This window comes from Sylvia atricapilla, chromosome 6 (assembly GCF_009819655.1).
Source record: "Sylvia atricapilla isolate bSylAtr1 chromosome 6, bSylAtr1.pri, whole genome shotgun sequence".
NCBI classification, from domain to species: domain Eukaryota; kingdom Metazoa; phylum Chordata; class Aves; order Passeriformes; family Sylviidae; genus Sylvia; species Sylvia atricapilla.
In genome coordinates this window covers 26,048,474-26,073,845 of record NC_089145.1, presented here as the reverse complement: position 1 = coordinate 26,073,845, position 25,372 = coordinate 26,048,474, and the positions used below count along the sequence as shown (strand labels likewise).

General features: G+C 39.4%; 1 protein-coding gene across 1 annotated transcript in view; it reads left to right on the top strand.

Annotated features, from left to right (window-relative positions):
- The first annotated feature begins 4,347 nt into the window (after positions 1–4,347).
- LOC136362578 (cytosolic phospholipase A2 epsilon-like) overlaps positions 4,348–25,372 on the top strand; it is a 32,853-nt gene continuing 11,828 nt past the window's right edge. The window contains exons 1-11 of the mRNA XM_066321247.1: positions 4,348–4,625; positions 9,047–9,122; positions 18,298–18,434; positions 19,220–19,348; positions 20,013–20,053; positions 20,667–20,709; positions 21,126–21,189; positions 22,122–22,291; positions 22,416–22,508; positions 23,253–23,290; positions 24,460–24,595. Coding sequence (XP_066177344.1) covers positions 4,398–4,625; positions 9,047–9,122; positions 18,298–18,434; positions 19,220–19,348; positions 20,013–20,053; positions 20,667–20,709; positions 21,126–21,189; positions 22,122–22,291; positions 22,416–22,508; positions 23,253–23,290; positions 24,460–24,595 — 1,155 coding nt within the window. The 5' untranslated portion in view covers positions 4,348–4,397. The remainder of the gene's footprint in view (positions 4,626–9,046; positions 9,123–18,297; positions 18,435–19,219; positions 19,349–20,012; positions 20,054–20,666; positions 20,710–21,125; positions 21,190–22,121; positions 22,292–22,415; positions 22,509–23,252; positions 23,291–24,459; positions 24,596–25,372) is intronic.

Sequence of the window (25,372 nt, the reverse complement as noted above, 5' to 3'; positions counted from 1 at the left end):
AGCATATAGAGACCTTTTAAAAGCAATTTAATATTTCTAATGGTAGAAACACTCCTTTTTCTTCTGATTTTACCTTATGGTCCAAATTTTCTCCAGCCATTTCATTTTTCTATCCTAATGCCTTCATGGTTTAGTGGTAGACTCAGCAGTATTAGATTAACACTTGGTCTCAATGGTCTTAGAGGTCTTTTCCAATCTTAAAAGATTCAACTAATCTATATTTGATTTACAGATAAATATATTTATGTATACCTTTCTCATTATGACATATATATTTGTCTTGTTTAAATAAAGATTATGGGTCACCAGAAGCAACTATGTGGATCAGGCACAGTTTCAGTCATTGCCATATCAAAACCCATTTCTTGCAAGTGATATTTAGCATTGCTGTCATGGGGATTGTTATGATTGCTTGATTTCTGACTTGGACTTGAACATTTTTGCTTTTATTCAGATGGGCCACAATGTAATGATACTTTTAATGCCTGAAGCATCACACTGATGCACATTAGCTGCATTTACCTGTATCTCTTAATAGAACATGGCTGTTTGTAGTAAAGATAGTAGTTACAAATAAACCAGCAGGGCTTTCAGTGCAGCTCCCTTTCTCCTGTGTTCAGAAAGGCGGTCTGGAAGATCTGAGAGAATTGTGTGCTGAAGCACCTGATATCAAAAGTCTGTGGTACAGGGATAAGACATAAGATTCTGTAGACTGCAGAGAAGCTGTTAAAGGATGGGAAAGAGGCTGAAGAGACCAGTCATGAAGAATAATCGATAAAAGTGGAAAGAAAATACAAAATCTATCTGACCTTTTATTTGTCCTTAGCAGTCACTTTAATAAATCTTTTAATAATTAAATCTGATCCAACCCATATTTTTGAGCATTAATGTTGAATTCCTAACTCAGTTGTAGTTATAGTTTTAGAATTGTGTTTACTGTAGTCTTAGACAGCATCAGACTAGTCAGGGGGAAAAAATCATTGCAGAAAAAACCTTAAATGAGAATCTTTTCAAGGCAGAGCAATTTCAGGTGAACTGTGTCTCACCACTAGTTCATCATCTGGCAGACAGACCCCCAAATTGCCATAGTGGTGGTATCTTGGGATGTCCCAGTAAAGTTTCTTTGTTCCTTGAGCTGCACTGTACGTAAGATTTGACCACTGGGGCTCTACCCCCCAAGTCAGGAGTGCATTTCCTTAGAGTTGTTGCAGTCTTCTCCTGTCAGTCTTTCCCTCTGATATTTCCCATTTGTTCCAAACTTGTTTCAGATGCTTATAAAGCTGCTGCTGAACTACTGCACATTGCAGTCTGAGGTTTCACAGAAAACCCAGCTTAATATTATCCCCTTAATGCACCTGGACATGAGCACATCAATGCACAGCCTGTGCTTTATGGGCAGGGGTCCCAAGTCAGGCTGTCTGCTTCACCACCAGAGGGGCTTTTGGTGATCCTGAACCTGAATATGGCTGGAAGTTTGTACCAGTACTAGCCACACTGAATTTTGCATTCTCTGCCACCTTGGTAATCACAAAACTCTTCTTTGTTATTTGAATGGATACCAGAGAGGATTTTTCATTTATATGCTAATAGAGCTCTTTTTGCCCAAGGGTGTTTTGCAGCTTCACATTGCAGCAGGGTGAATCGCGTGCTAACAACAAAACCAGGCTCCTCAATGTCAGGTTCCCTCAGCACCAGTAACTTTGGAAACAAGTGACTAAAGAGGACATGCTGATTACCCAGGATTGGATTCATCTCAGCTACCTTCAAACATTCAGAAGTTAGGTGTCAAGTGTGGTCTGAACATTTAGACTTCTCCAGAAGAATACAATGTGGAGGTGTTTAGTCACTACTTGCAGTTGCAGCCTTGGGGTTTTTTTGTCCACTCAATAGAGAGAAAACACAACCAGCTTCTACTATGAATTTAACTTTCGGATGAATTAATAGTCAATTGTATCCTAAGTGCACACCTTGTGAAAGTTGTGTACTTGACTCAAAAGGAATAGTGCTTCATAGCAAAAAGCAATTTTGAACTTTGAACTAATTTAGGAAATTCAATACCAGTGCCAGCTTTGAGTCAAAGGTACTTTTGGGTACCTCTGACTTGAGCTTAAAGAACAGGTATTTCATATAGAGAAGGCCTGAGTAATTAGAAAGAAAAATTAGTTGCTAGGCAACAAGCAACTCTTAGATTCATAAGAGATGCTGAAGCCTTCTCCCCCCACCTCATTTCCTTTTGTCTTAAACGCAAAGGTACAATATGACAATGTAAATGAAAACAGGATCTCATGCAAAAAACTCACACCCATTAGCTTCCATACATTTCAGAAACAAGACCTTGATCTGATAATCTTTGTGTGGCACAATTACAAAGAAGTTATAACAAATGTTCTCATTCCTCAGTTGTGGTACTGAAGCTCTTCTAGGCACTTCAACCAGGGACACAGATAGGTTGTAGCAGAAGAAAATGTGTGTGCCTTTGTGTATACAGTTACTTTTGTCTAAACTGTTTCTTGTCACCACTCTCACAAAAAAGAAAAGATTCTTAATTATTTTTTTTTTACAAAAATGTGGGTGCTCGCATTAAATAAACCATCAGCCAAGGAATGGGAGAGGCTTGTGACTCTCCGTAAGCTATTGCTATAGATTATCTAATTCTGGCTTGAGTTGACCGGTTCCAGAATATTTCAATACAATGAAGGTGAAAAAGGAAGTTAAAAGCAAATTTTTCACTTGCATTTCGTGATGAAATAAATGTGCTTATTTCAAAAAGAAACAACAAAAAATTGTAATGTAGATATAAAATTAAACCTAAGAAATCAAACATTTGGAAAGATGGAATACTCCATGTAAGATGATCAGATTGTCTTAACTTGTTCATCTTGTAAGAACAACTTTTCCTATTGATTCCTCTGTTCACATAAGAAAAGTATGTAATGAGACCTCTAAAAGTCATTGGGTTTGTGTCTGGTTTCGGTTAGTCAAGGTCCTAGTATAAAACTCATAGCCACAGTCAGAGGGGCAGTGATTTCACATGTCTGCTCATTTCTAAGAGGAAGCAGGATGCTTTGTCATCCTATTAATCTCAAGCTCTTTCCTAAGCACTAATTTTAATCATTCAGGAGGACTTTCAATGCAAATGTATGTGTGTCTAATAATGCTTGCATAATGTCCTAGAAAAGTTAATCTCTAAGCTTCCTAGAGGTGTGCTGAACACATACAGATCCTCATTATAGTAAAAATATTCCAGCAAAAAAATGTTGGGTCAGTCCATTGAATTTCAATAATCTGTTAATAGCGTCCAGCCAGATGACTATTTCAATACAGTTGCTAAGAAATCTAGACCCTTTTTGCATCAGAAATTGATATTTTAGTTTGTGGAAACATTTAATGATTTTTCAAGGTGAAATGTTTGAAACTAATTTAAATTTTTTAAGCTGCATGCTGTATTGAATGTGAAGCCCAGAAATAAGAAAGGAATTTTTCAAATGGAAAACATTATACAAAGTGGTTTAGGGAGCAGAGAAATGTTGTTTATCATACCTTCTTTAATTTCTTTTGAGATGGAACACGTCAAGAAAAATGACTATGTACACAGAAATCACGATGCAACAACACTTTTCAGGGAAAAATGTTGCTTAAAAAGAATTCTTATTATCTTCATATGTAAATGTCCTCATTCTCATGATCATCTCTATAGCTGTTTTTAAATTTGTTTTTTGTTATAGGTGTGATCACGTATGGAATTCTGGTGTGTGCATGGAGAAAATATTTTGATCTGTTTATTAGGCTATTGCTATTCTCACTTCTAGAATATCACTAAGGCTATCTTGGGTAGACGATCCCTATCATAGCATCAGTCAGGTTACAGCTGCTACTGCATTTCCTGGAGCCCCAGGTGGGAACAATTTGGTCTCTCAGCAGGCTCTACTCAGCCACAAGACCTGCAGATATGAAGGCTCACACCTCACAGCAGCTGCTCTTTGGATAAATAATGTGGGTGGGAAATTTCCCTGTTTCAGAAATCATGGAGGGGTGGAGCTCTGACTCAGAGCAATAAAACACCTGTTCAGCAACTTCTGAGACTTCTTCAAGATTGTAAATTTGTTTCAGAAGGCACTGGCACCTGTGGAGCCTAGTACTAAGGTGCCATTCACAGCAGCTGCTTTTAATGTAGCAGTGATCTCGATGGCATCAGCCTCTGCCTTACCTCAGGTAAGTGAAAAACAGAACAGCCCTGGCAGGAGTCTTGAGTTTCGATTCAGATTTGCCCCTGAACTACAACAGGTAGAGACCCCTGTTATCCATAGGACATAGATTTCCAGGAAAATAAGATTGTCCTTTTTTGGATATTTGCAGTTCCAGGACCTAGAGTCAGAATCTTTCTATGTAGCACGGAAATGGTGCATTCATTTTATTCACCACAACGAGGAGGTGCAAATTGCCTGTTCCAGATTGGAGTGCTACAGTGGGGAATTGAAATAAGTAAAAAAAAATTTGATCTTTACTGTCTTTTTCATCCCCTGTTCTTCTTCCCTCAGCAGCACTCAAGCAGAAAATCAAGTCCCTTGGAAAATGAAGAAAGAAAATGGATGATGCACTATGTAGCTTCAAGTAATGATGCTAAGGTACTATATTTCAACAAACTAAAAATATGAGGGACTAAACCAATACCTTTTTGAGAAGGGTATGATCATCCCCCCCTGCCCCTGATTTGCTTAATAAATATTTACATGATTATGTAGAAATATGTAGAAATAGAAATATTTAACAAAAGAAAAAAATTCTTTAGATGCAACTTCTGCATAGTATTAACAACATAGAATGTGTTATTTTCGTGGTTTTATTCCTTAGAGAAATCCCTTAGTGAAAATATTCTTGATTTTCTGTTAAAATGAGACTGACTTTGGCCTTCTCATGCTATCTGTTGATTTAATAAAGCTTTAGCCCAGAACAAATATAGAATTATGGCAGAGTTGTAAAGTCAGAGCATGGTTTTTGGTGAACCTTTGGGGTTTGGTCATTAAGGTCAGTTTCCAGAAAAAATTCCCACTTTGCTCCCTGTGCACTCCTGCACAATGAAAGAACAGTTCTGGAAACGTTTGCAGGGCCTTTGGCAGAGATATAATTGCATCAAACTGGTAGAAGCTCTATCAGGGATGATTTTTGCTGCTGGCATTGTGTCAAGCTACTTCAAAGTAAAACATGGGGGCTCCAAAGAAAACTTATTTTTGATGGCATATTAAATAATGCATTATTCAAGCATCTATAGCTCATATATGTTTGGTTGGTTTGTTTTATTTTTTTGTGTAACCAGACTACCAAATGAACGGAAAACTACAAACGTTGTTTTGCTGTGTATGTCACAGCCTTATCAAACCGATCGATCAAACTGATCTCTTGTTAACAGCATGCTGGCAGCTACTACAGATGGATATTAGTGCACAAAAGGTACAAACACCAGTAGGGAGTGAAACTTGCTATGAAGGGCAAAGCAGCATAATCAAAACTGACATGGCATTTACGTGTTCCTAATTTGCTCTGTGTGTGTGTATGCTAAAACTCAGCAACAGAATGTACTAAAGCAGGAAAAGCAGCTGTTGGGGAAAACAATGACCCAATCTCCTTAGCAATTTTGTAATGATTTAATGTATTCATACTGAAGTTGTGTTTTGGTTTAGAATATTCATGGCTAAAAGCCACCAACCCCTCTTTACCTCTAACATAGTTACATTTACTAAAAGATTGGTACGATCCAGCGTATGTTTTAGAACATACATGAAGTAATAATAAAACTCCTGCGTAAAGGGGGCTATGGGATCCTTTCCACAGCTTCAATTCATTATTCATGCCATAATTTCTCTCTGCCAGATGAAGTTCTGAAAGTTCTATTTGCTGTCCACAGGCATTTAACAACAAAGACATTCTCAGACACTCTTCATTTGCCTCCTGGCTTTGAATATATCTTCTCTCATTCGTAGTAAATCTTGGCAGAAAACTGCCAAGTCACAGACTTGTCTAAACTGGCCATTTTCTGCCTCTAACAGGTATTGGGTTTCCTGGGTATCTTTTGGTAATTGCCTCAATTTTTGCAAGTCACAGCTTGCCATCTTCAACAGGACAACAATCATTAGGTTAGAAAGGATAATGTGCTTGTAGCAGATCTTGAGTTCCAGAAGAAGTAAACTGGTATAAACTTTTCTTAATGCAAATGCTCAAACATTTGCCTAAGTGCTTGTTTCAATTTGAGAAGACTTTGCATAGCTGTGTTATAAACTGAATAGTTACTGGATTTGGTTTAGGAAACATGCTGGGCCTGTGCATGGAATTTAGCTGTTGCCTACCTATAGTGCAAAGCCAAATATGCTCCACTGCTAAATTTTCAGGAAAATGTAACAACAATTCACAATTATGTGGAGCTGGTTCAGCCTGTGTTCTGATAATGCTGAGATCTTACCTCTTCTGTTTAGGATACAGCCATGTAAAATAGCCTGTGCCTTGCATGTAACTTCAAGCAATAATGATTAACTTATTTTTGAGTTTTGGAATACACCCACCCAGAAGCCAAGATATTCATTCTTTGTACCCTGATGATGAGAATGCTTTTTTTTTTTTTGGCACTTAGCCCACTTGTTGTTTTGGATGTGCTGCTTCTGTACCTTAGAGCAAAAAGTGTTAGCATTTTAACCAGACAGCTTGCTGAAGACATTCTGATACAATTCCTGGTCATAAGCTTGAGCTCATGGGCAAGTCTTGTGGTTATATGAGGCACTGGCTGCTATCTAATATGCCATTCAATTACCCAGTGTTTTATAAAAATATCAATCTTTCCACTTTATTGGATGACTTCATAGCCTGGAAATTACTGCAATTTTTTGCTATTTCTTTTTATGACCTTCACGTCTTTCATTCTTATAGAGATGGAAATTATTTGAGAGGTTAAGCTAGATTTTGTCATGATGAATTCCCCATGGTCCAACGCTCTGCACACCTCAGCTGATGTACTGTCTTGTATCACTGATTTCTTACGCTTTCACCTTTTGATCACTCTTTGACTTTTGTCACAATAGCAGCACCTTTGTATGTGCTTTCTCTTATTTCACTCGAGAGTTTCACCCTCTTATTTTAATTGAAGTTTCTCAGAAAATAGATAACATTGTCTAATTATTTCATTATCTTCTGCCATCTCTCCTCTATTTCACTTTAGATTGTCTTTTCTAATTTTTGTTAGCTTTCATAACAGCTTCTTTCTTTGGCGACCCCTTCTTGATAATGTTTTACACTGTGACTACTAAGAATTACTGATCTATTTGTCTTCTGCCATTATCTGAACTTCTCAAGCTCTTTCTGAATATCAGTGACCACCTACCTACTGATCACTGAAGTGGCCACCTATTTCTTGACCCACTTTATACTGTGCCTTCAGTATTATTATTCTGAATATCTTTTTGCAAGTATGCAAGTGGCATCATAATAAATTTGGCCATTTTATAACTTCCACAGATCCTTGCTACTAGAACTGCAAAGTTACACTTCACTGTTCCTAAATCTACCTCATTTTAATGCTATATTATTTTGTTTTCATTAATGCTTTGCTCAGTATTAAAAGATTCCCTATCATTTCATAGCCTGACTAACTCAAGTTAGTCTGGCTAGATATATTTTTACATATGTACTATTTATTGATATACTAGTCATACCTTCCCCTTTTATTGGAGATACCCAATGCAGGATCTGCTGATAATGTATTTGTATGAAAATTAAAGCTCTTCACGTATCAGTATTTGACTGAGTTTGCATTTTCTTTACTGTGCAGAGCCTCATCCTCAAACATTTACTGTAGTAATTTTATGTTACTCCTTCAATCTAACAAGACCTGTTACTACTATAATCATACATAAACTCCAGAAATTATTACTCAATACAATCTGAAATTTCTGAAATTCCTTCTTTTCTTCTGCTTCCATTCCTAAACCATGAGAGAGGGAGCCATTCCTAGACCCATTTACCCTTTTCATTCAGTCTCTTCAGTACAACCATCATGCAGCTCTCTTTCCTTTCTACAAACTTGAGCTGTTTTGATAAATTTTCCCCAACTGTGGGAACAGTTGGGGAATCATTAGAAGCACTTGTGCTGCAGCCATAGTAAGCACTGTCTATATTCTCCTTCTATTTTGCTGATATCCTGCTTGCTCTAGCTGCTGCTGGGGAACATGATGAACATGTTCTCTAAAGATGTAAAATCCATCAAGAACACGTGATTATCACAGCTTTTACAGCCCCAGATGGTCAGGCGTGGCACCTTCAGGAAGGTGCAAGGAAGGCAAAAGGAACTGGAGATAATCATCTTTGAAATTAAGGATTGTAGTCAAAACTATTACATGTTTATCAATTAGAAAACCATCCTTGGTAAGGAAAACCTCTGTTCCCACAAAGTAAGCTAGGAGTGTTTGTCCAAAGCTGTGTGTTGTATAGTGCTTAGACATTGCCAGAGGTGCTAACACTCATTCTTAATCATCTCTCTCTCATGAAAATTATTCTTTTAAAAACAAGCAAGAAAATATAAAAAGACCTGTATTTTCCCCTCCTTCTCTCAATTATCCAAGCATTGCATTAGAAGAAGACTCTTCTGTGTAGGCCTTGATTCTACCTACAGAACAACACAGGCTCTTGGTCAATAGCCAACCAAATTTGAAGCATCTCTGGTTTCTGGATTCACTGAATTTTGTCTTCATATTGGCTGCTGATGGTCATGTGTACAATTTAATGTTACTGGCTAAATTAACTTTTTCAGCTTATTTATGCCATCTTAACTTTCTTATTTATCCTCTCTTTCCACCCCTTCTCTTTGTGCTTAGATAGCTACAGGCATTAGGGGTCAATGAAGTTTGTGGAGAAAGGGCATTCTGCTGCCTATTGTTTTTTTGATGTCATGCCAAATGGAAGAGACAACTTTAGCAGAACCTTGGTTCTTTTCAATGTTTGGTTGCATTACAGTCAATACACATATTCAAAACTTTAAAATACCTCTCCTCCTTTTTTGTTTCAGCAGGAAGAAATGACACCTTACTCCTTGCTTACTGTAAGAATCATAAAGTTGAAAAATGCCCATCAGGCTGATTTTTGTAAGTACCAGGTTTTTTTATTGATGATACATCTTTCTCAAATTATTCTATCAGCCCCTGCTTGTGCTAGATACTGCCCAAATGCAAAACACAAAAGTCACACTAGCTAAGAAATTACTGCTGAAGGCAATTTATGCCACAGAATATCTATTTGCAATTTCAGAGGTTTATTTAGTTTGAAGGGGAGGTTCCCCATTTTTTATTTGATAAACTGGCTGTTTCAGGGGCTTGAAAGTATCTTAACACCAGTTTTAACACAGAGATGTTTATATAACATGTCCATGACAAATGCATAGAATATCAAGCTTACACACCAGTATACTCTGGAATACTTACACACCAGTTCCTCTTAATTCTTTGGTTGTCCTGAGCATCATGACATCAGCTGACTCTTGCCCTCGGTGAAGGTTTTTAACAGAAATCTTTTGGGGACTGTTGGTACATGCTACATTACAGCTGACATGCAAAGTGTTCTGAAAATGTGTGATATTTGGACAGCCCTTGCTTGGTGGTTCACGTTCCCAGAGCTTTTTCTCTGAGAATTTTCTCCTGCCCCTCCTACATGTGTCTCATGAACTTGGCACATCACTAATAATACAGTTTTGCATCTCCCTTTACCATACTGTTCTTCCTTCTCTTGTTTTGCATTTTCTTTCCTTTTAGGGAGATCATGATGAAGTTTGTTTAAACCATAAAATGATACAGATAAAATTTCTCACCATCTCTTTGTATTTCACTCACTTTGGTGTTTCAAGAGCATGGATGTCACCCTTGTCAATTTTCCAATCAAGTGAAGTGTTGTGTTCATATTATCTGTAATATTGTGTTGCAGAGAATAGAAAAAATATTATAGTATAGCAGACAAGTCAAATAAATTTCTATTCCCTTTGAGAGCTATGTATGTGCAAGACCTCACTGTCATTCCTTCGAACTGTTGATTTAGTTTCTCTAAGTATCGCCTTTGATCTAGAACGAAAATTGAACAAGATAAGAACTATGATTCAGCTGCTTATGCAAAGGGGTTGCACAAAATAAAATGATGCTGCATTCTCAGAAAATAGTGTTACAGCTGTAACCTCATCCTTCATCCTGATGATAGGGAGATTTCTGAGAAGTCTCACTTAATGAGATGTAGATGGTTTAAAAATTCCTGTTATCACCAAAACGTACACCCTGGAGTAGAGCTCAAGACACGTGGGCTCAGTTTTTAGCTTTGTTCATGGACTTGTTGCATAAGAAGTTTAGGCAAATTTATATATCAAAACATTCTGTGCCCGTGTTGTCCTGTCTACAAAATATAGAATACCTTCTCCAACACATTTTCTCTGTCTCCTATCTATTTAGGTGATGTGCTCATTTTGATTCTCCTACTATTGTAGAGAGATTTTAATTTAAGATGTTAGGAAAGGCCTAGAAACAGTGGGAAGTATTTTCAGGTTCCTTGTTAATGACCAGTAAATAAGGCTTGGGGACCAGCTGGTGAAGATGTCTTTTCTTTCTGTCAGTAATTCCCCAGCTATTCTGTGATCCTGTTTGAGCCTGTTTCTTAAGGATGTCATAGAATGAAGTACTGTAGACCAGGATTCTGTTGAACATGGAAGATAAACAAACATCAGATAGCTCTTTGTTGACGGAGTATAACCTACCTCTGCTTTCAAAGAAGTTGAAGTCTCACAGAAAAAATAGCATGATAGTCTGTGATTTAAAAACTTAAGTACAATTCACATAAGATATATTGTAGCTTTCAAGTGCTTGATTTTGCACTTTTATTGATGTTCTTTTATCTTAGTATTTTTATTTTAACATTCGACTGTAGTTGAAGTATCAGAAAATTAAAGCAACTAGACATGCTACCGTGTGCTCGTAAGAATAATAAAATGACATTTACCTAGCCTTTTCTCAGCAATATGATCTTTCCCCTGGAAAACTGATCTTAAGTATTTGATACAGATGCTTTCTGACTGTGACATATCTGTAGAAGACTGACAATTTTTATAATTATATATTTCAGGCTTCTATAGATTTTCAGTTTCCCTGTATCAAATTGAGGAACAAGCCACCTTTTCAATCAAGTGCAGTTGCTTCTGACTTGCTTTTTCTGCCTGCAGCTGAAAAAGCAGTTTCCCATCTTTTAGAGCTTGTGCAGTGCTCCATTCCATGATTTTCTCTCTGTTTATTGCAAGTGCAGTCACATCAGGTTGTTTGATCATAAAGTTTCTATACTTTTCTTTGCCTTACGTGACATATCCTGACTTCAGAGAACACCACTTCTGTATATTTCCACTGATATTCCTCACTGTCACATGCACCAAACTTAATCTTGGTTGGTTTTTTTTAAATATACATCTCAAGATCCATGGGATGTATGTTTCACAAACCTGGGATAAAATCCAAGCTTACCCTGAAACCTGTAAGGTTACACTTTTGCCTGTAGACAACACAAGCTGGTGAAGTTTGGCATGCAAAGAAAAAAAATTAAACTGAAACCAGTTGACTCCTCCTGAATTGGTCAATTGGCCCCTCTCACATTTCTGCTGTCACTCTTTTTCAGTCTCCTCTATACTTGAGTGATGTTCCTCTCCAACATTTGCTCCATGCCACACATAATTGGTTTCTGTCTTGTCTTACCATGCAAATGCTCTTGACAGACCTGGGCTAATTATTTTCTGCTGTACTCCTAACTAACCTTTATACCTATTAGTAATCATGGGTCAGACTGAAACATTTCTGGCACTCCCTGATCTCACTGTGGGCACTGGAGAGAAGGGCACCCAGATAAGATCACTTACACTCATCCTGCTGCCCTGCAGGCACTGAGTGTCATCACCAGGCTCCAGTGCTCTATGCAGTTTGGCTGTGAAGGTGGTGTGGGTACTAGAAAGGAATAAATAATTCCATTGAAGTTTGAGTTTTTTGCAGTCCGCACCACTTTAGCAGTGGTATTCCCCTCCTCAGTCCAAGACTGCATACAGCCTTCAGTAAAAGAATGACTTTTTAGGTCGTAAGTGTGTCCATGTGCGCCCTCTAAACTGGAAGTCAGTGCTAGTGCTTTTACAAAAGTTCATGTTTCCTAACTCAATTCATGGTGTCACTTCTTCTGCAGAGCTCCCCATATGTGGGAGGAATATCTGGTCAGGATGAGATGTCAGGGAAAATGGTGTATTAGCTTATTTTCTTGCTGCTGACACTCCTTCCAGTGACTGTTTCTCAAAAGTATTGAAAAGGAGCTGGGTGATGGAAGAGGAGGACCATGGCAGCACAGACTCTCTAACACCTTCCAGCTGCTCTCCTTAAATGAGTTACTGAGTGCCACACAGAGCTGGCACCAAGCTCTCGGCCTGGCCCACTTTCACCATCATTAGCACTTACTTGTTTTATGGCAGCCCCTAAACCTCACAGCTGAAGCTGACACCGTGTCCCTGCTCCACGGACAAACAGAGGATCAGTGAGGGGATCTGCCTCATCTGCCTGAAGCCCAGGTACCAAGAGAGGGGATTTGTCCTGAGGCGACAGAAGTGGGAGCAAACCTCTTCCAGGTCTTTAGACAGCACAGGTGAACAGACCCGCAGTTGTGTCATCCCTCCACCACTACTCAGTTCCATGTGAAAGAACAAAACTCTGCTGGACTCCACTGGATCTCACCTAATCCTGAAGACCTGAGTCAAGAGGTCTCTGTGACAGTGCTGCTCTCTGAAACTGTGGTAGCCTACATGGGTACCAGCTGATTCCACCTTCCAAGAGATGACCTTTGCTGCTGGAGTGCATGTTCAGGCTCATTAACGCAGATGGGTGAAGAGTGGTGGCGTCAGGTCTGGCTTGACGCATTTAGCCTCATGGTGCTGAGTGTTTGCAATGCTCTTACTGGCCTGCAGAGGTGAATTTGAGCCCTGTGTGCCAGTAAGAAATTACTTAGAGTGAGCTTCAGGTTGACAGATACTTTTTTTTTTTTTTTTTTTTTTTTTTTCTGAGACACAGTAACTTATCTGAGAGAAATCTTGCCAGATCAAGAGGCTTTCAAAGCTGAGGTAGGAAAGTCAAAGTCTTGGGCTGAAATGTGACTGCACTCAGGTGTATTTTCTACTGTGGAAAACAGGCACGTGTGGAAACTTTGTCAGCTGTGGAAACAAACCTGTTAATCTTAGCTGGGATGTCAGAATAATCACTACTCTCCCTCAACTGTTCCTTTTGTTTTCAGATCTTCCTTTGGTTTTTCACCTTTGAATGAAAAACACCTTGCATATTTATAAAAAAAGAGCTCAGAGACTTTGTCCTCTAAGGTCTTATGAAATTATTTTGTGGAAGCTTTTGTATTATCCCTTCAGAAAAAATGAGTTAGTTCTACAGCAGTACACTTGGAGCCTTTGCAAAACAATCATTCTCCAGAGACATTTAGGGTGATTTTTCCTACAGAAAATAAGTGCAAAAAAAAAAAATTAATGAGATTTCAGCTAGTGCAGGTAGTACTATTGGCTCTGTCCCAGGAAAGCAAGTGGTGCCAGTGGGAGCACAGTGGCACAGGAGGGAGAGGTGAAACTTTGAGCTGAGACTGCAGCAGGCACTGCACCCACTGAATCTGCTCCCGGGAGAAAATCCAACTTTTGCCACTTGACTTAGATAACTGTACTGGGTAAAGTGTTCATTCACATGGGGACTCCGTTCATCCCTGGTCAGAGACATCACTGCTTAAGCACAATAGGTCTATGAGCTTTTGTTATTTCCACAAGTAAACCACAGACAGTAATATTGTGCTCTACAAGTGAGTGTTGCACCAGGCTGCTGGTAGAGCTCTTAGCTGAGTTCAAATCCTCTCTCAGATAGCAGTAGGAGGTAAATCCTGAATACTCCTTGTACTCTACTAAGCTAGTAAGGGAAAATGTTCCCAAAGATCATGTCCAGCAATTGAGAAATGGGGGTGGTTCTCCTCCTCCTCTTAGGTGAACTGCTGTAAACTAGGATTCGAGGAGAACCTGTCTGTGCAGGTGAAGAATATTTCGCTAGGAGAAAACAATTTCTTAGTTTTGGTGTTATGAAATGCAGTAACAGGACAGATGGGATTTTGTAGTTTAACTTCACTGTTCTTATGAGACTAATTTTTCTTATATGCTTTGGTTTTCAATGTTGTAACTATCTCCTTACCTGTGATGGAGATAAGTGATTTTAGCACATGATGGTTCATCTCACATACACCTCACAGGACTGTACTCTCACAGAGTAGCACACATGGCTGTAGTTCTGGGCTGCTTCTTTTGGTCTTGTATTTTTTATCAATCTTTAGCACTAAGACGAGTTGAGAAGCAGTCTCACCATCATACAAATTAAATCAGAAGCTACAAATTGGAAAAGGACATCAGGGTCAATTAGTGCTGACTGTCAAAGAGACTGAGTTCAGATGTCTCAGCATTCACATGAGGTGACATTATGTCATCAGGGAAGTTGCAACACATGCACTGCAGTAAGGGCCTGGCAGGGCATGACACTGCTAATGAAGCCCAGCAACTGCATTACAACTAGGGCATGAAGAAAATGAAAATAGAATTCTTTTGTATTAGCTCTCAGGTAGCAATAAATAAACTGGAATGTTTTCAGTAGCTCTCTTGTACGCTTTCTTCAGTGGTAAGAGGGAGCAATGTAAGCTGATTAGTCATTTCAAGGGTTCCCATATAGTAAGGGTATAATAGCCATCATAGTATTCAACTATCCTGTTATTTTTTTGTCTGACTCTTTGCCTCACAGTTGAGCCTCAGTTCAAGTGAACTGCCACTTCTACAGAAATACATAAGACCTGTTAGGGTAATAGCACGGTAATACTGTCTGCAAAATTAAAGAAAAACATAGAAAATCACAGAAATCCTATGGAAAAAAATAACCTCTCCATAATTGGTAGGAACTGTAGATGAATTGTGGCAAAACCACATGTGGGCTATCCTTTCGTCACAGGAAGAGAGTGTACTTTGTCCTAGTTGTATCACCTCACCCCATCTTCAAGGTCAAATTTGCATACAGGAGTTACTAACACTATTATGTCATTTGTCTGTGACCAACTAGTCTTGTTGTGCAGGCTCACAAAAAGTGGCTGAGGCGTGAAGGCACTTCTGGAAATTTTGTAGTCCAGAGCCTTGCCCTAAAAAAGATTGGCTTCAGGAGGTTGTTCAGAGCCATATCCATTTGGGTTTTGAACATCTCCAAGGGTAGAGGCTTCACAACCATTCTAGGCAATCTGTGACAGTCTGTGACAGTGTGTGGCAGTGTTTACAGTGTCATGGTAAAAATGACATTTTTACTTATGTTTCAGTGGGATTCCCTGCGTTTTGGTTTGTGTCCATTGCCTTTTACCTTTCACTGGGCACCATGGAGGAGGGTCTGACTCAGACTTTTTTATTTCCCTCTCCTCTGATCAGGTATTTACACAAATTGATAAGATCCCATAAGCCTTCTCTGCTTCAGGTTGAAGATTCTCAGCTCTCTCAGCTTCTTGCCATTTTCTTTCTGGACTTTTTTGCTCAGTTCACTTCAGCACATCCTTACTTCTCTTATACTGGGGAACCCAGAGATGTGGCCTTGTCAGTGCTGAGCAGAGAAGAACCACCTTTCCAGCTGCTGGCAACATTCCTGATGCAGCTCAGGAGGCTGTTGGCCTCTCTTGCCACAAGGACACCTCACTGGCTTGTGTTTAACCTGGTGTCCACTAACTTGCCCAGATGCCTCTGCCACTCTGCAGAGCTGCTGTCCAGCTGGTCAGCCCTCAGCCCATCCTGGTGCTGGGGTTTTGCCTCCTTATGTGAAGGACTTGTCATTTCCCTCAGTGAACTTCATGAGGCTCATGGTGGCCCAGTCCTCCCACCTGCCCAGGTCCTTCTGAATGGCAGCACAGCCTTCTGCTGGGTCAACCCCTCCGCTAAGTGTGGCTCCACCTGCAAGCTTGCTGAAGCTGAACTCTGTCTCATCACTCGTGTTGTTAATGTGGATGTTACACAGCCCTGGCCCCACTATCAGCCTCTGAGTTAGGCCAGTAGAGACTGTACTCTGTGCTGCCAATCACAATCCCTTGATCCTGGTAGTTAAACCAGTTTTCGATCCACCTCACTTTCACTTTCCATTTATCTATCTTGTGTTTCATCACCTTGACAAATAATTGTCCATAGTTGATTTTGCATAAATATTTATGAAATCAACACACATACTCAACAGTAATTTAGAAAGTAGTCTCATGGAGATATTTTGCAAAAGAAAACACTCCAGAAAACCAGTAAATTTCAGATAAAAGACTAACAAAAGACATTCATAAGTGCTTCAGCTGTCCATTCATGGTTGTCTGAGAGATATTGCACTGTCAGCTTTCTCAGTTCTATCGCAACTCTTATTTTATACAGTATGTGATGGAAAAAATGGAATTTAATATAAGGGCAAAGCATTTTGGTTTTCAAGACCATTTTGGGTTTTTTTTTAGGAAAATGAGGAAAAGGAAGTGTGCCTTTGCAAGTACAGCAAAAATACAGAAATATGTCCTTCCTGCACCCTATGATAATTAGAAACTAAAAGGGAGAGAAATTATGTCTTAAATCAGTTCAGAAATGTTAATTTCTGAATTACATCCAACCTCATCCTCTTTGGCAGTTTTGGAGATGCTGGATTCATGGTTTTGGAGCACTTGACACTGGCAGTTGTATGTGCTTCAATGAGAGGAGGGATGGGCCAGATATGCTGATACCACATTCAGTTCTTGGCGACAGGCTCTGCAGATCAGAGACAGCAGTACCATTTATCAGGATGAGTTCATCACAGCTCAGCAGGCTGTCAGGCAGCACAGGGAGGGCAGAACTTTCAGATATCAGACAGATCAGCAAGCACAGCCCTCTTGCTCCTAGTAAACTAACTATTATACAGGTAATTGCCAAAGTCAACATATTGTCCAGTCACCTCCATTATGTTAAAATCTGAGACTCTGAAATGTTGTCAATAGAAATCATTTCAAAATCATGCAATCTACTACCTTCTAGAGAGAAAACTCCTGCCAGTGCCAAGAAATTCCTTCAAGATTCAGCATGAGGTGTTACATGGGGATCTCCCTAATTGACAGGCATCCCCCTCTGAGGATGTCCCAGTCACAGGGTCTCTGGATTTCAAGCAACATCTTATTTTTAGGCAAAATATCCCAAAGCAACATATCCTGAACAAAGATATGGGGTTGAACTTGCTTTTAACCTTGAGGAGCTGGCTCAAGACCAGAACCATGCTTACAGACCATAGGTGCTCTTCTCCCTGCTCATGAGGTGGTTCTCTCTGTTGACTGCCACGGCACTAGACTCTTTTTTTTCCAAAGCCCAAGTTCACAGAACAGGATAGATCAACCCTTCTAGCTGCCACTGGAAAAGTTCCTGCCCAAGGTCTGAGAATCTCTTTGGTGTCCACTTAGTTCAGTGATGGGAGATGGTGAATTAGAGCAAGTGCAGCCTCACTCCACTCCCTTCATGCACAAGATGCACATCCTTTCTGCCACTTCGCTTTTCCTGGGAAGAGATGTGAAATAGAGATTAAATTCCAGGTCTTTCAGGCATCAGAAAACACCAGGAAAAGGCTCCAGTTCCTACTGAGCTCCTGAAGCAGCAACTGTGCTGCTGCTAGGCCTCTCCCTTCCTACCCCGCCTAGGGAGACGATGATCAAGGTCACTGGAATAATTAATTTTCTGTCATAAAGAGTTAATAACCAGGTATGTCAGACATGCACTATCTGAATCAGACTTACCTGATTCTTTTGGTATTTCTCATAAAGTTAATTTGCTACAGAGACAATTTATGCACAATCCTTCTCAGGGTCTGAAGTTAATGCTGTGCTGCCTTTGTCACAGTTTTGCCTGCCAAATTTTGTTGATATGGAGCAATAGAAGGCTCTTGAATATACACACTGTTCTATTTGCTAGCTAGGATTGTATTTTTTCTTTGAATGTATAAGATCATGCATAATTGTTTGAATACACTGCTTATTAAAAGAAGTGTTGTGATGAACAAATTAATTTTATCCAGCAAGCTGTGTGATTTCTATCTTCCTGATTTGGCCAATGTTTATCAGAAAGAACTGGCCATCTCTCACCCATGTTGAAGCTATAGGGCATTTCAGTGTCTCCACTGTTTGTATCATGCCTGCTCTGCCAGCTATTTTATGCCTATATTTCTACAGTAAGCCAATCTGATTGCTATGTGAGGCTCTGGTTGCCAACAGCTTCAGATGAAATATTCCACACCAAAACCATCAAAAACTGCAGAAATCCTGTGTGGAATGAAACTTTCTGCTTCCAGATACAGAGAAAAGTCAAGGTAAACAACCCAAAATCTCTCTTTTTTATCTAATCTCTTCGCAGTGTCTTTCAGTTTAGCCCCAAACCCCTAAACTAGAAATGTCTTCTAGTGCATTTCTGAGTTTACTTAAAATTCCCCATGCAAGCTGAAGTAAAACAATTCTGGCTTTGCTGGAATCCAGTTTACTCCTAACTGATAGTTATTATTTATGTATGGGTAATGAGAGCCTGGCTTCCTTGGGGAAGACTGATGGCACACATGAGAACTGAAATGAAAATATAAAATAACACTGTAACAGAAAAACACATCTTTTTCTGAAAGGACATGAAGTAATGGCAGGAGATAATGCCAAATTCTAGTATGATTAAGATCTTTACTCAGTTTGCTGCTAATAATTCAGCTACAGTCAAAATACCTGTTAACAGGTGGCTGAAAGCAGAATGTCCAAGGACCTAGAAAGGTGATTATTGATTTGAAGTCATCTCTATTGCCCCTGCTGTGAATGTGAAGCAATGTGGGACTTTGGCCAATCCATATTCATCCCTAGAAGACTGCATTTTTTATGAGATCTACTTCAAAGCATAACAGCTGACCCGAAAGAGATCTCAGGTCAGCTTTAATTAGTAAGACTAAGACCTGGCTCTTTATACTTGCTTTCTTACTCTTCCTTCTCACACTTTTTCATCAATACTTTTCTATTTCCTCCCTATAAAGCAGACACTAAGCCTGGAAAGCCTGCAGAACGTCATATTTCTTGTGTCATGCATGCTAGTGAACTGAATATTTTTAATTTCTTTTCCCAGAATGTTCTGGAAATTACTGTTTCTGATGATGACATCATTCGTGATGATGACCGTGCAATTGTGCTTTTTGATGTGGCTAAAATCCCCCTTGGGGAAAGAGTTTTTAAAGCATTCCCACTAAACCCAGAGGTAAGGGCATGGTCAGACATTTAGTACAGCTTGATGTCCATTCTCTCCCTACTGTTTAAAAAGGTGTACCGTCTCTTTGGGTTTTTACCACCAGGATCACCTTAGCGGTAAAAATATAGCAAAATTTATTAACATCCTGGAAACTGCACATCAGTGACAAAACAGATGGCCTTCTCAAATTCCTGTTGGTTTCCTTTGGCGCAGGTCATGGCCAAGTTCCCAAGCCCCAGAGTACATGCAATTTTAGGGAAGCTTTGCACTTCCAATGATCTGATAGAAAGTAACAGTTTAGCTAATCCTCACAAAGACAATAAAAACCAAAGCAATGCAAGCACAGGGAAATGCCCTGTTTCCACAGCATTTTCCTGAACGCTAAGCTTTAGCATATCATGTTAAGGACATGGAAGCTGGCAGAAAAGCACTTGTGAAATAGGTTTGTTCTGGAGATTTATAAGCACCAAACACCCTTCGTCCTGCAAGTACAATTGGAAACCTTTCCTTGGGGAAGAAAAAGCTGCCTCTGTCATTTCATACTGACAATAGTAAGTACAAACTAGAGTATTTTTATTTATTAAATGCAAAGGGCACAGTGCTTGCAAAAATTAAGGTCACTTTGAAAAACTCTGCACATGCCATTTGAGACAGCTCCATTATTTATTTTCAGGGGAAGGAGGAGCTGGAAGTTGAGTTTGTACTGGAGACCATGTGAGTAAAACCCCATTATTATTATTATTGCAACGTGGAATTATGCATTAGTGCAGGGAAACATTTTGTAGATCCAGTATTGCCTGCCTTAATAGCCAGAGACAAGTTTTTCCAAACTTAATATGGGCATTAAAAATCCTTGTATGAAAGGATAAATTCCATGATGTGGAGAGGAGTTGAGAATTTTTAATTCTGTGACTTTCTCTTAAGAACTTTGTCTTACACAGTTCAGCGTTGGCTGATAAATCCTACTGCAGTAAGTCTGCAGATTTACTGGAGAGTGTTCTCTGGAAAAGTCATGGCTGAGGAGAATGTTGCTAACCTGTGTCATGCCTGTGCTACTAAGGCTGTTGCAAGGACTTTCCAGGCAACTTACAGCAACTCTGCTGGGTCATTATGTGGCATTTAGTGTGAAGGGTGCACACTTACATAAATAATAATAAAGAGTAAAGAAAATAATAGTTATAAAAATTTAAATAGTTATAAAAAAAATTAAAAAATAATAGCTATAAAAAATTTAGGACACACTGAATGTGTCCTGTTTAGGACACATTCAGTATCCAGAACTTTTATATTGTTTATAAAATACATGTTATTTGTTCTTGTTTGCCAGTCAGGGTCCTCCTGAAACCATCATCACAAATGGGGCAATTGTGGTAAAGTAACATTTTGTTCTTTTATATTCTTTCCTACATCATTCTTTACCATAGCTGACTCTAATATCAGTGAGGGAAGCATTGCAAGTCTCCATTCTTTAGTGATACTTTCTCTTAGGAGCTTTATCTTTAGGAAGACCAGCAGGATCTAAGAGGAGCCTTCTTACTATTATCATCTTCCCTTGTTTTGTCTCCATCCATTGAAAATGACAATATGTTTAGCATAACACCATCTTCTCATGTAACAATAAATTAATTCTCGCATTCACCGTGTCGGGCAAAAGTGTCCAACACAGCTGGCCCTCACATTCAAACAATGACCTTTCCTACAATGATTCTTTCAACATTTGCCAGAACTGGTTATGAGGTGGCTGGATAAGTTATCTAATTCTCTGTCCTTATCACACCTACCGTAGTGTCGTGAAGAAGCCTGTTTGGAAGTTCACTTGGACAGCAGGAGGAAAAATAAGCGTTTTTCAGGTAAGATTGTTACTTCTTAAAATAAATATTGGTGATTTTGCTGTCTCTATCAAGGCCTGGACATTGCATCAGCAAAATACTAAGGCTTTAATTGATCACATTTAAGGTGATTTTTACAAAATTTGCAGTAGGGACTGCCACCAGTCCTGCAGCAGGTATAGGTTCAGGGGTCTCACTTCATGGAGAGTCTTGTGTCAGAATAAAAACAACTAGAATCAGTTGCTTATACAGAAAGTATCTAAAACCCAAGCTGAGATTCTGCAAAACTCTACTGCAGTACTGCTAAACTCTGAAGAAGCTTAATTCCTCAAGTGTTATAGTCCATGGCATTAACTTTGCTCAGAATCTCTGTCACTTTGACTTACGCATATGCACAGAAACACCTCATTTTTTGCAGGGGTTAGCCACTCAGCAGCTGGCTCCTGCCTGACCCTGGTCAAGATTCAGAATCTAGAAGTTCCTCTGCCCACATCCCCTGAGGGGCTGGATCTGGTAGGCAATCTCAGAGCATGCATAATGCACACTGGCAGGATTAGCTAAACTATTCATATAAATTGGGTCATCTGCTGCAGAGTCAGATCTTATTTTAGGGGACTGAGAACTTCTTCAGCTCATTATTTGGCCTGGGATGAGGATGATTTACTATGCAAAGTACCTGGTTGTATTCACTGTGTCATGATTAAATTGCAACAGAAAAGCAGCAATCTAAAATTCAGTGCCATGCACGTCACATTTCCATCTGACTTCCTGCTCAGCACATTATAATGATACAGTCACCTGAAATGTTTGGGGTTTGGATCACTTTTAGAAGACAGCTTTCCAAATATAAGAGGAAAAGGAATTTGTTCAAAGCTACTTTTTGCTTCTTTCTCTCTCTCTTTTTTTTACAGTTATAAGTAACCTTGTGTATGTGTTTTATCTCATTGTTTTAGAGAATGAGCTAACCTTTACAGTGAGAGGATCCTTTGAAGAAACCCAGACATTTTCAGTGGGCTGTGACTCCCGTTCCCCTCTCCCAGATCCCACTTTCTTCCACTATGCCAGATACAAGCAACCCTCCCTGGATATTGCACTCAGAAAGAGGACAAAGCTTCCCACCTTTGTACGTTACTCCAGAACATGGTAGACAACACAGACTGTTCTATGACCTGACATTTACATGTGAGTAGGGAGCAAGAGGAGAGCATTTCTGTTTTAACCAAAAAGCACTCCATGCTCCTTTTCAGTGTGCTTGTATGTCATGTGGACCAAGGAGGAGAAGTGTCCCCTTGACAATTCCTCTGAAGTCACTCCCCTCCGAGCGGGAAGTAGTTGATGAGGTGAGTGTCTGCTGGCCATGGGGAATCCTAGGCAAGCTTTTTGAAATTCTTTCTGATTTGCATGAAGCCGAAACCAAGGGCCACTTCCCTTTATACAGACACAGTTGTTTTCTAACCTCCCTCCAATCTAGGGCAATACATAGTGAAGTGAATTATTCGGAGCAAAATAAAATAGGAAATCAAGGGAAAAGGAGGAAGAAGAAAAATATCCAAGCTGTTGTTCATGCTGCTTGTACTGTCCACATACTTAACCAGGCTGGAGGTGACTGGGAGCCACTGAAATGGAGTGGTGAGGCTGCAGCCTGGCCCACTGCCCCAGGAAGCAAACCCCAGCCACACGTGGGGTGCTCAGCCTCTCTGGCTTCCCCTTGTGTCTGAGGTTGTTGTATGAGAGGCTCTGGTTTCAACACCCATCTTCAGTGGTGGATCCTTCCAGGGAGGTGAACTGTAGCACTGCAGCTCTTCTGGTATTTATTTGTGTGGCTAGCTAATTCCATATAAGCTACACTGAGTTTTATGAGAGAGATAACACACAGACTACAGATGATAGTGCACTAAAGTATTAGTCTATTAAATCAGTGCACATCTCTCGTTACTACTGAAATATTGAGATCTCAGTTTTTTGAGATTCTGAGTTTTGTAGGTGTAATGATCACCCAAAAGATCTGTTTCAGTCTGAATGGGGAAAAGAGACTATTCTAAATAAAATATCAATATTCATTATTTCATGTTTTCAATTTTCAGCACAGAAAATTTGATTTGCTCCTTAAAGTGAAGAAATGGTAAGACATCTGTGGGTTTCCCCTTGGTTCTTTGTATTTAGATAGTTGTAAATCAAGTTCCAATCCCTTTGCTACTGCCTTTGTCCTGAATGCTGGTCCATCCTCATTTCAGACTATGAAATAATATGCGCTCAGTACATAATGCAAAGATTTTCAGCAACAGTTTTTGTAATGAGACAGGGAGTTAAGAAAAGGTTTTATAAAGAACACACCAATTTTCTATTCATACTGTGCTGCAATCAATATTACATGGTAAAGGCCACTGTAGACCTGCTGATACCTCTACTATTTATTGTCAAATGCAGATTCTCAATAAAAGCAAAATTTCAAAACTAATTGAAAAAACCCTTTCTGTTTCCCAAAAGGTACCTTTAACTGTTTTCTTCCACTAAAAGATCAAAATCACAGTGCCTGGGTACTCTAAGATGTGAAAAAATTTTGAAATAGTAAATGTACCTGCATTTATTGTTTTAATGTCTACTCAAAGAGGTGAATGCAAATCAACTCAATGAAGTGATTGTTTATTTCTAAACCAAGGAAATACACTGCATGTTTTGGAATATTGTTCAGGCCTTAGTAAAGTTTATAAGATGGATATGTTACATTATGTACTATATTGTAACAGAAGAGTACCTCCAGAAAAGCAGATGCTTTTCCCACCGTACTGATTATTTTCAGTAAATATGCTTTGAAATAAGCATACAGTTTACAGCTGTCATTTAAAAACTTCTTCCTTAGAACTCCTATGCAAGATTTTCATGGAAGCTTTCAAACAACAAATGTAGTGCTCATAAACATCAAAAGAACATCTGATAATGTAAATCTACGACTTTAGTAGAATGTTTCATGGGTATCAGTGGAAGTTTGCATTCTAAAAGCCACCTTTGAAACACTGCCCTCTGCAGGCTTCTGGATTCATGTCTGAAAAGAAACGGCTGTTACTTGTGCTATATTTAATTCCAGGCATCTTTGGCAGGGAGAAAAAAAATCCCTTTCAGTTCAAAGACATATTGACTCTTTTTCTCCAAGAACAAACCAGAACATTTAATATCTTCCTGCTTTGCTTTATATAGATCTGGTAGTGAAGACATATCTATTTATGGAGTAAAGCAATTAAAATGCCGGATTAGACTACAAATGTGATGTATGATACCTGATCCTTGTTCCAGCAAGGAAGACCTAGATGTGCGCCTGGGGTTTGATCTGTGTGTCCAGGAACAGGAGTTCATTTGCAAGAGGAAGAAGGTAGTTGCAGCTGCTTTGAAGGACATTCTCTACCTGGAAGAGGAATTGCAGGACGATGAGGTATGAGACATAATTATTCTCTGCTTTCTGCACAGATGAGTGCCAAAATATAGCATTGATGTTAACTTTTGTTTGGAAATCTTGTAGTTTCGTGTACAAGCTACACATGAGTTCTTTTCTCAGTGGCTGACTTCTTTTCTCTAATCTAGGGAAGAAATGAGTACTCATCATAAACATGAATAAAAAGCCTGTGGCCCTGAAGCTAGAAGATCTAACCTTGTGTTCAGAGGCAGTCTGCCCCATAACATAGGGAAGGGCTGGGTGTTCTCAGAAGGCCAAAGTTTCTTTTTGGCCGGATCTGAACAGTGTATTCAGCACTTCATTCCCTCATGGTTAAAACTATCTTTTTTATTTGGTTTATCCTTTGTGCCACCATTTAGGTTCCTGTTGTGTGAGCACAGCATACTGCCAAGCTGACTTCATCTGTTCAGCATATTCTTGCTCAGTAAACAGGGTTGATAGCAGAGGTTTTAAGGCAGGGGAAAAGTCAGGTTTCTTTTTTTAATAATGCACCCATATCTGGAGTGGGAAGCCTAAACTCAAATGCAGACATGATAATTTTTTTCTTGTTTTGACCTAAAGTGAGTTCAGCTGTTCTTGCACAGCTGGACCTTTCAGGCACAAGACTCTGCCTTTAAATGCCAACACTAAGCCATAGGTCATTCCCTTCCCCTCAGGTGCAGAGCCCATACTTCCCTGCAGAACATATAGTCTCTCTGTATTCTTCTGATTTGTTCATTACGTTCATCCACTCCAATGCACAGTAGCTGTTTTTAC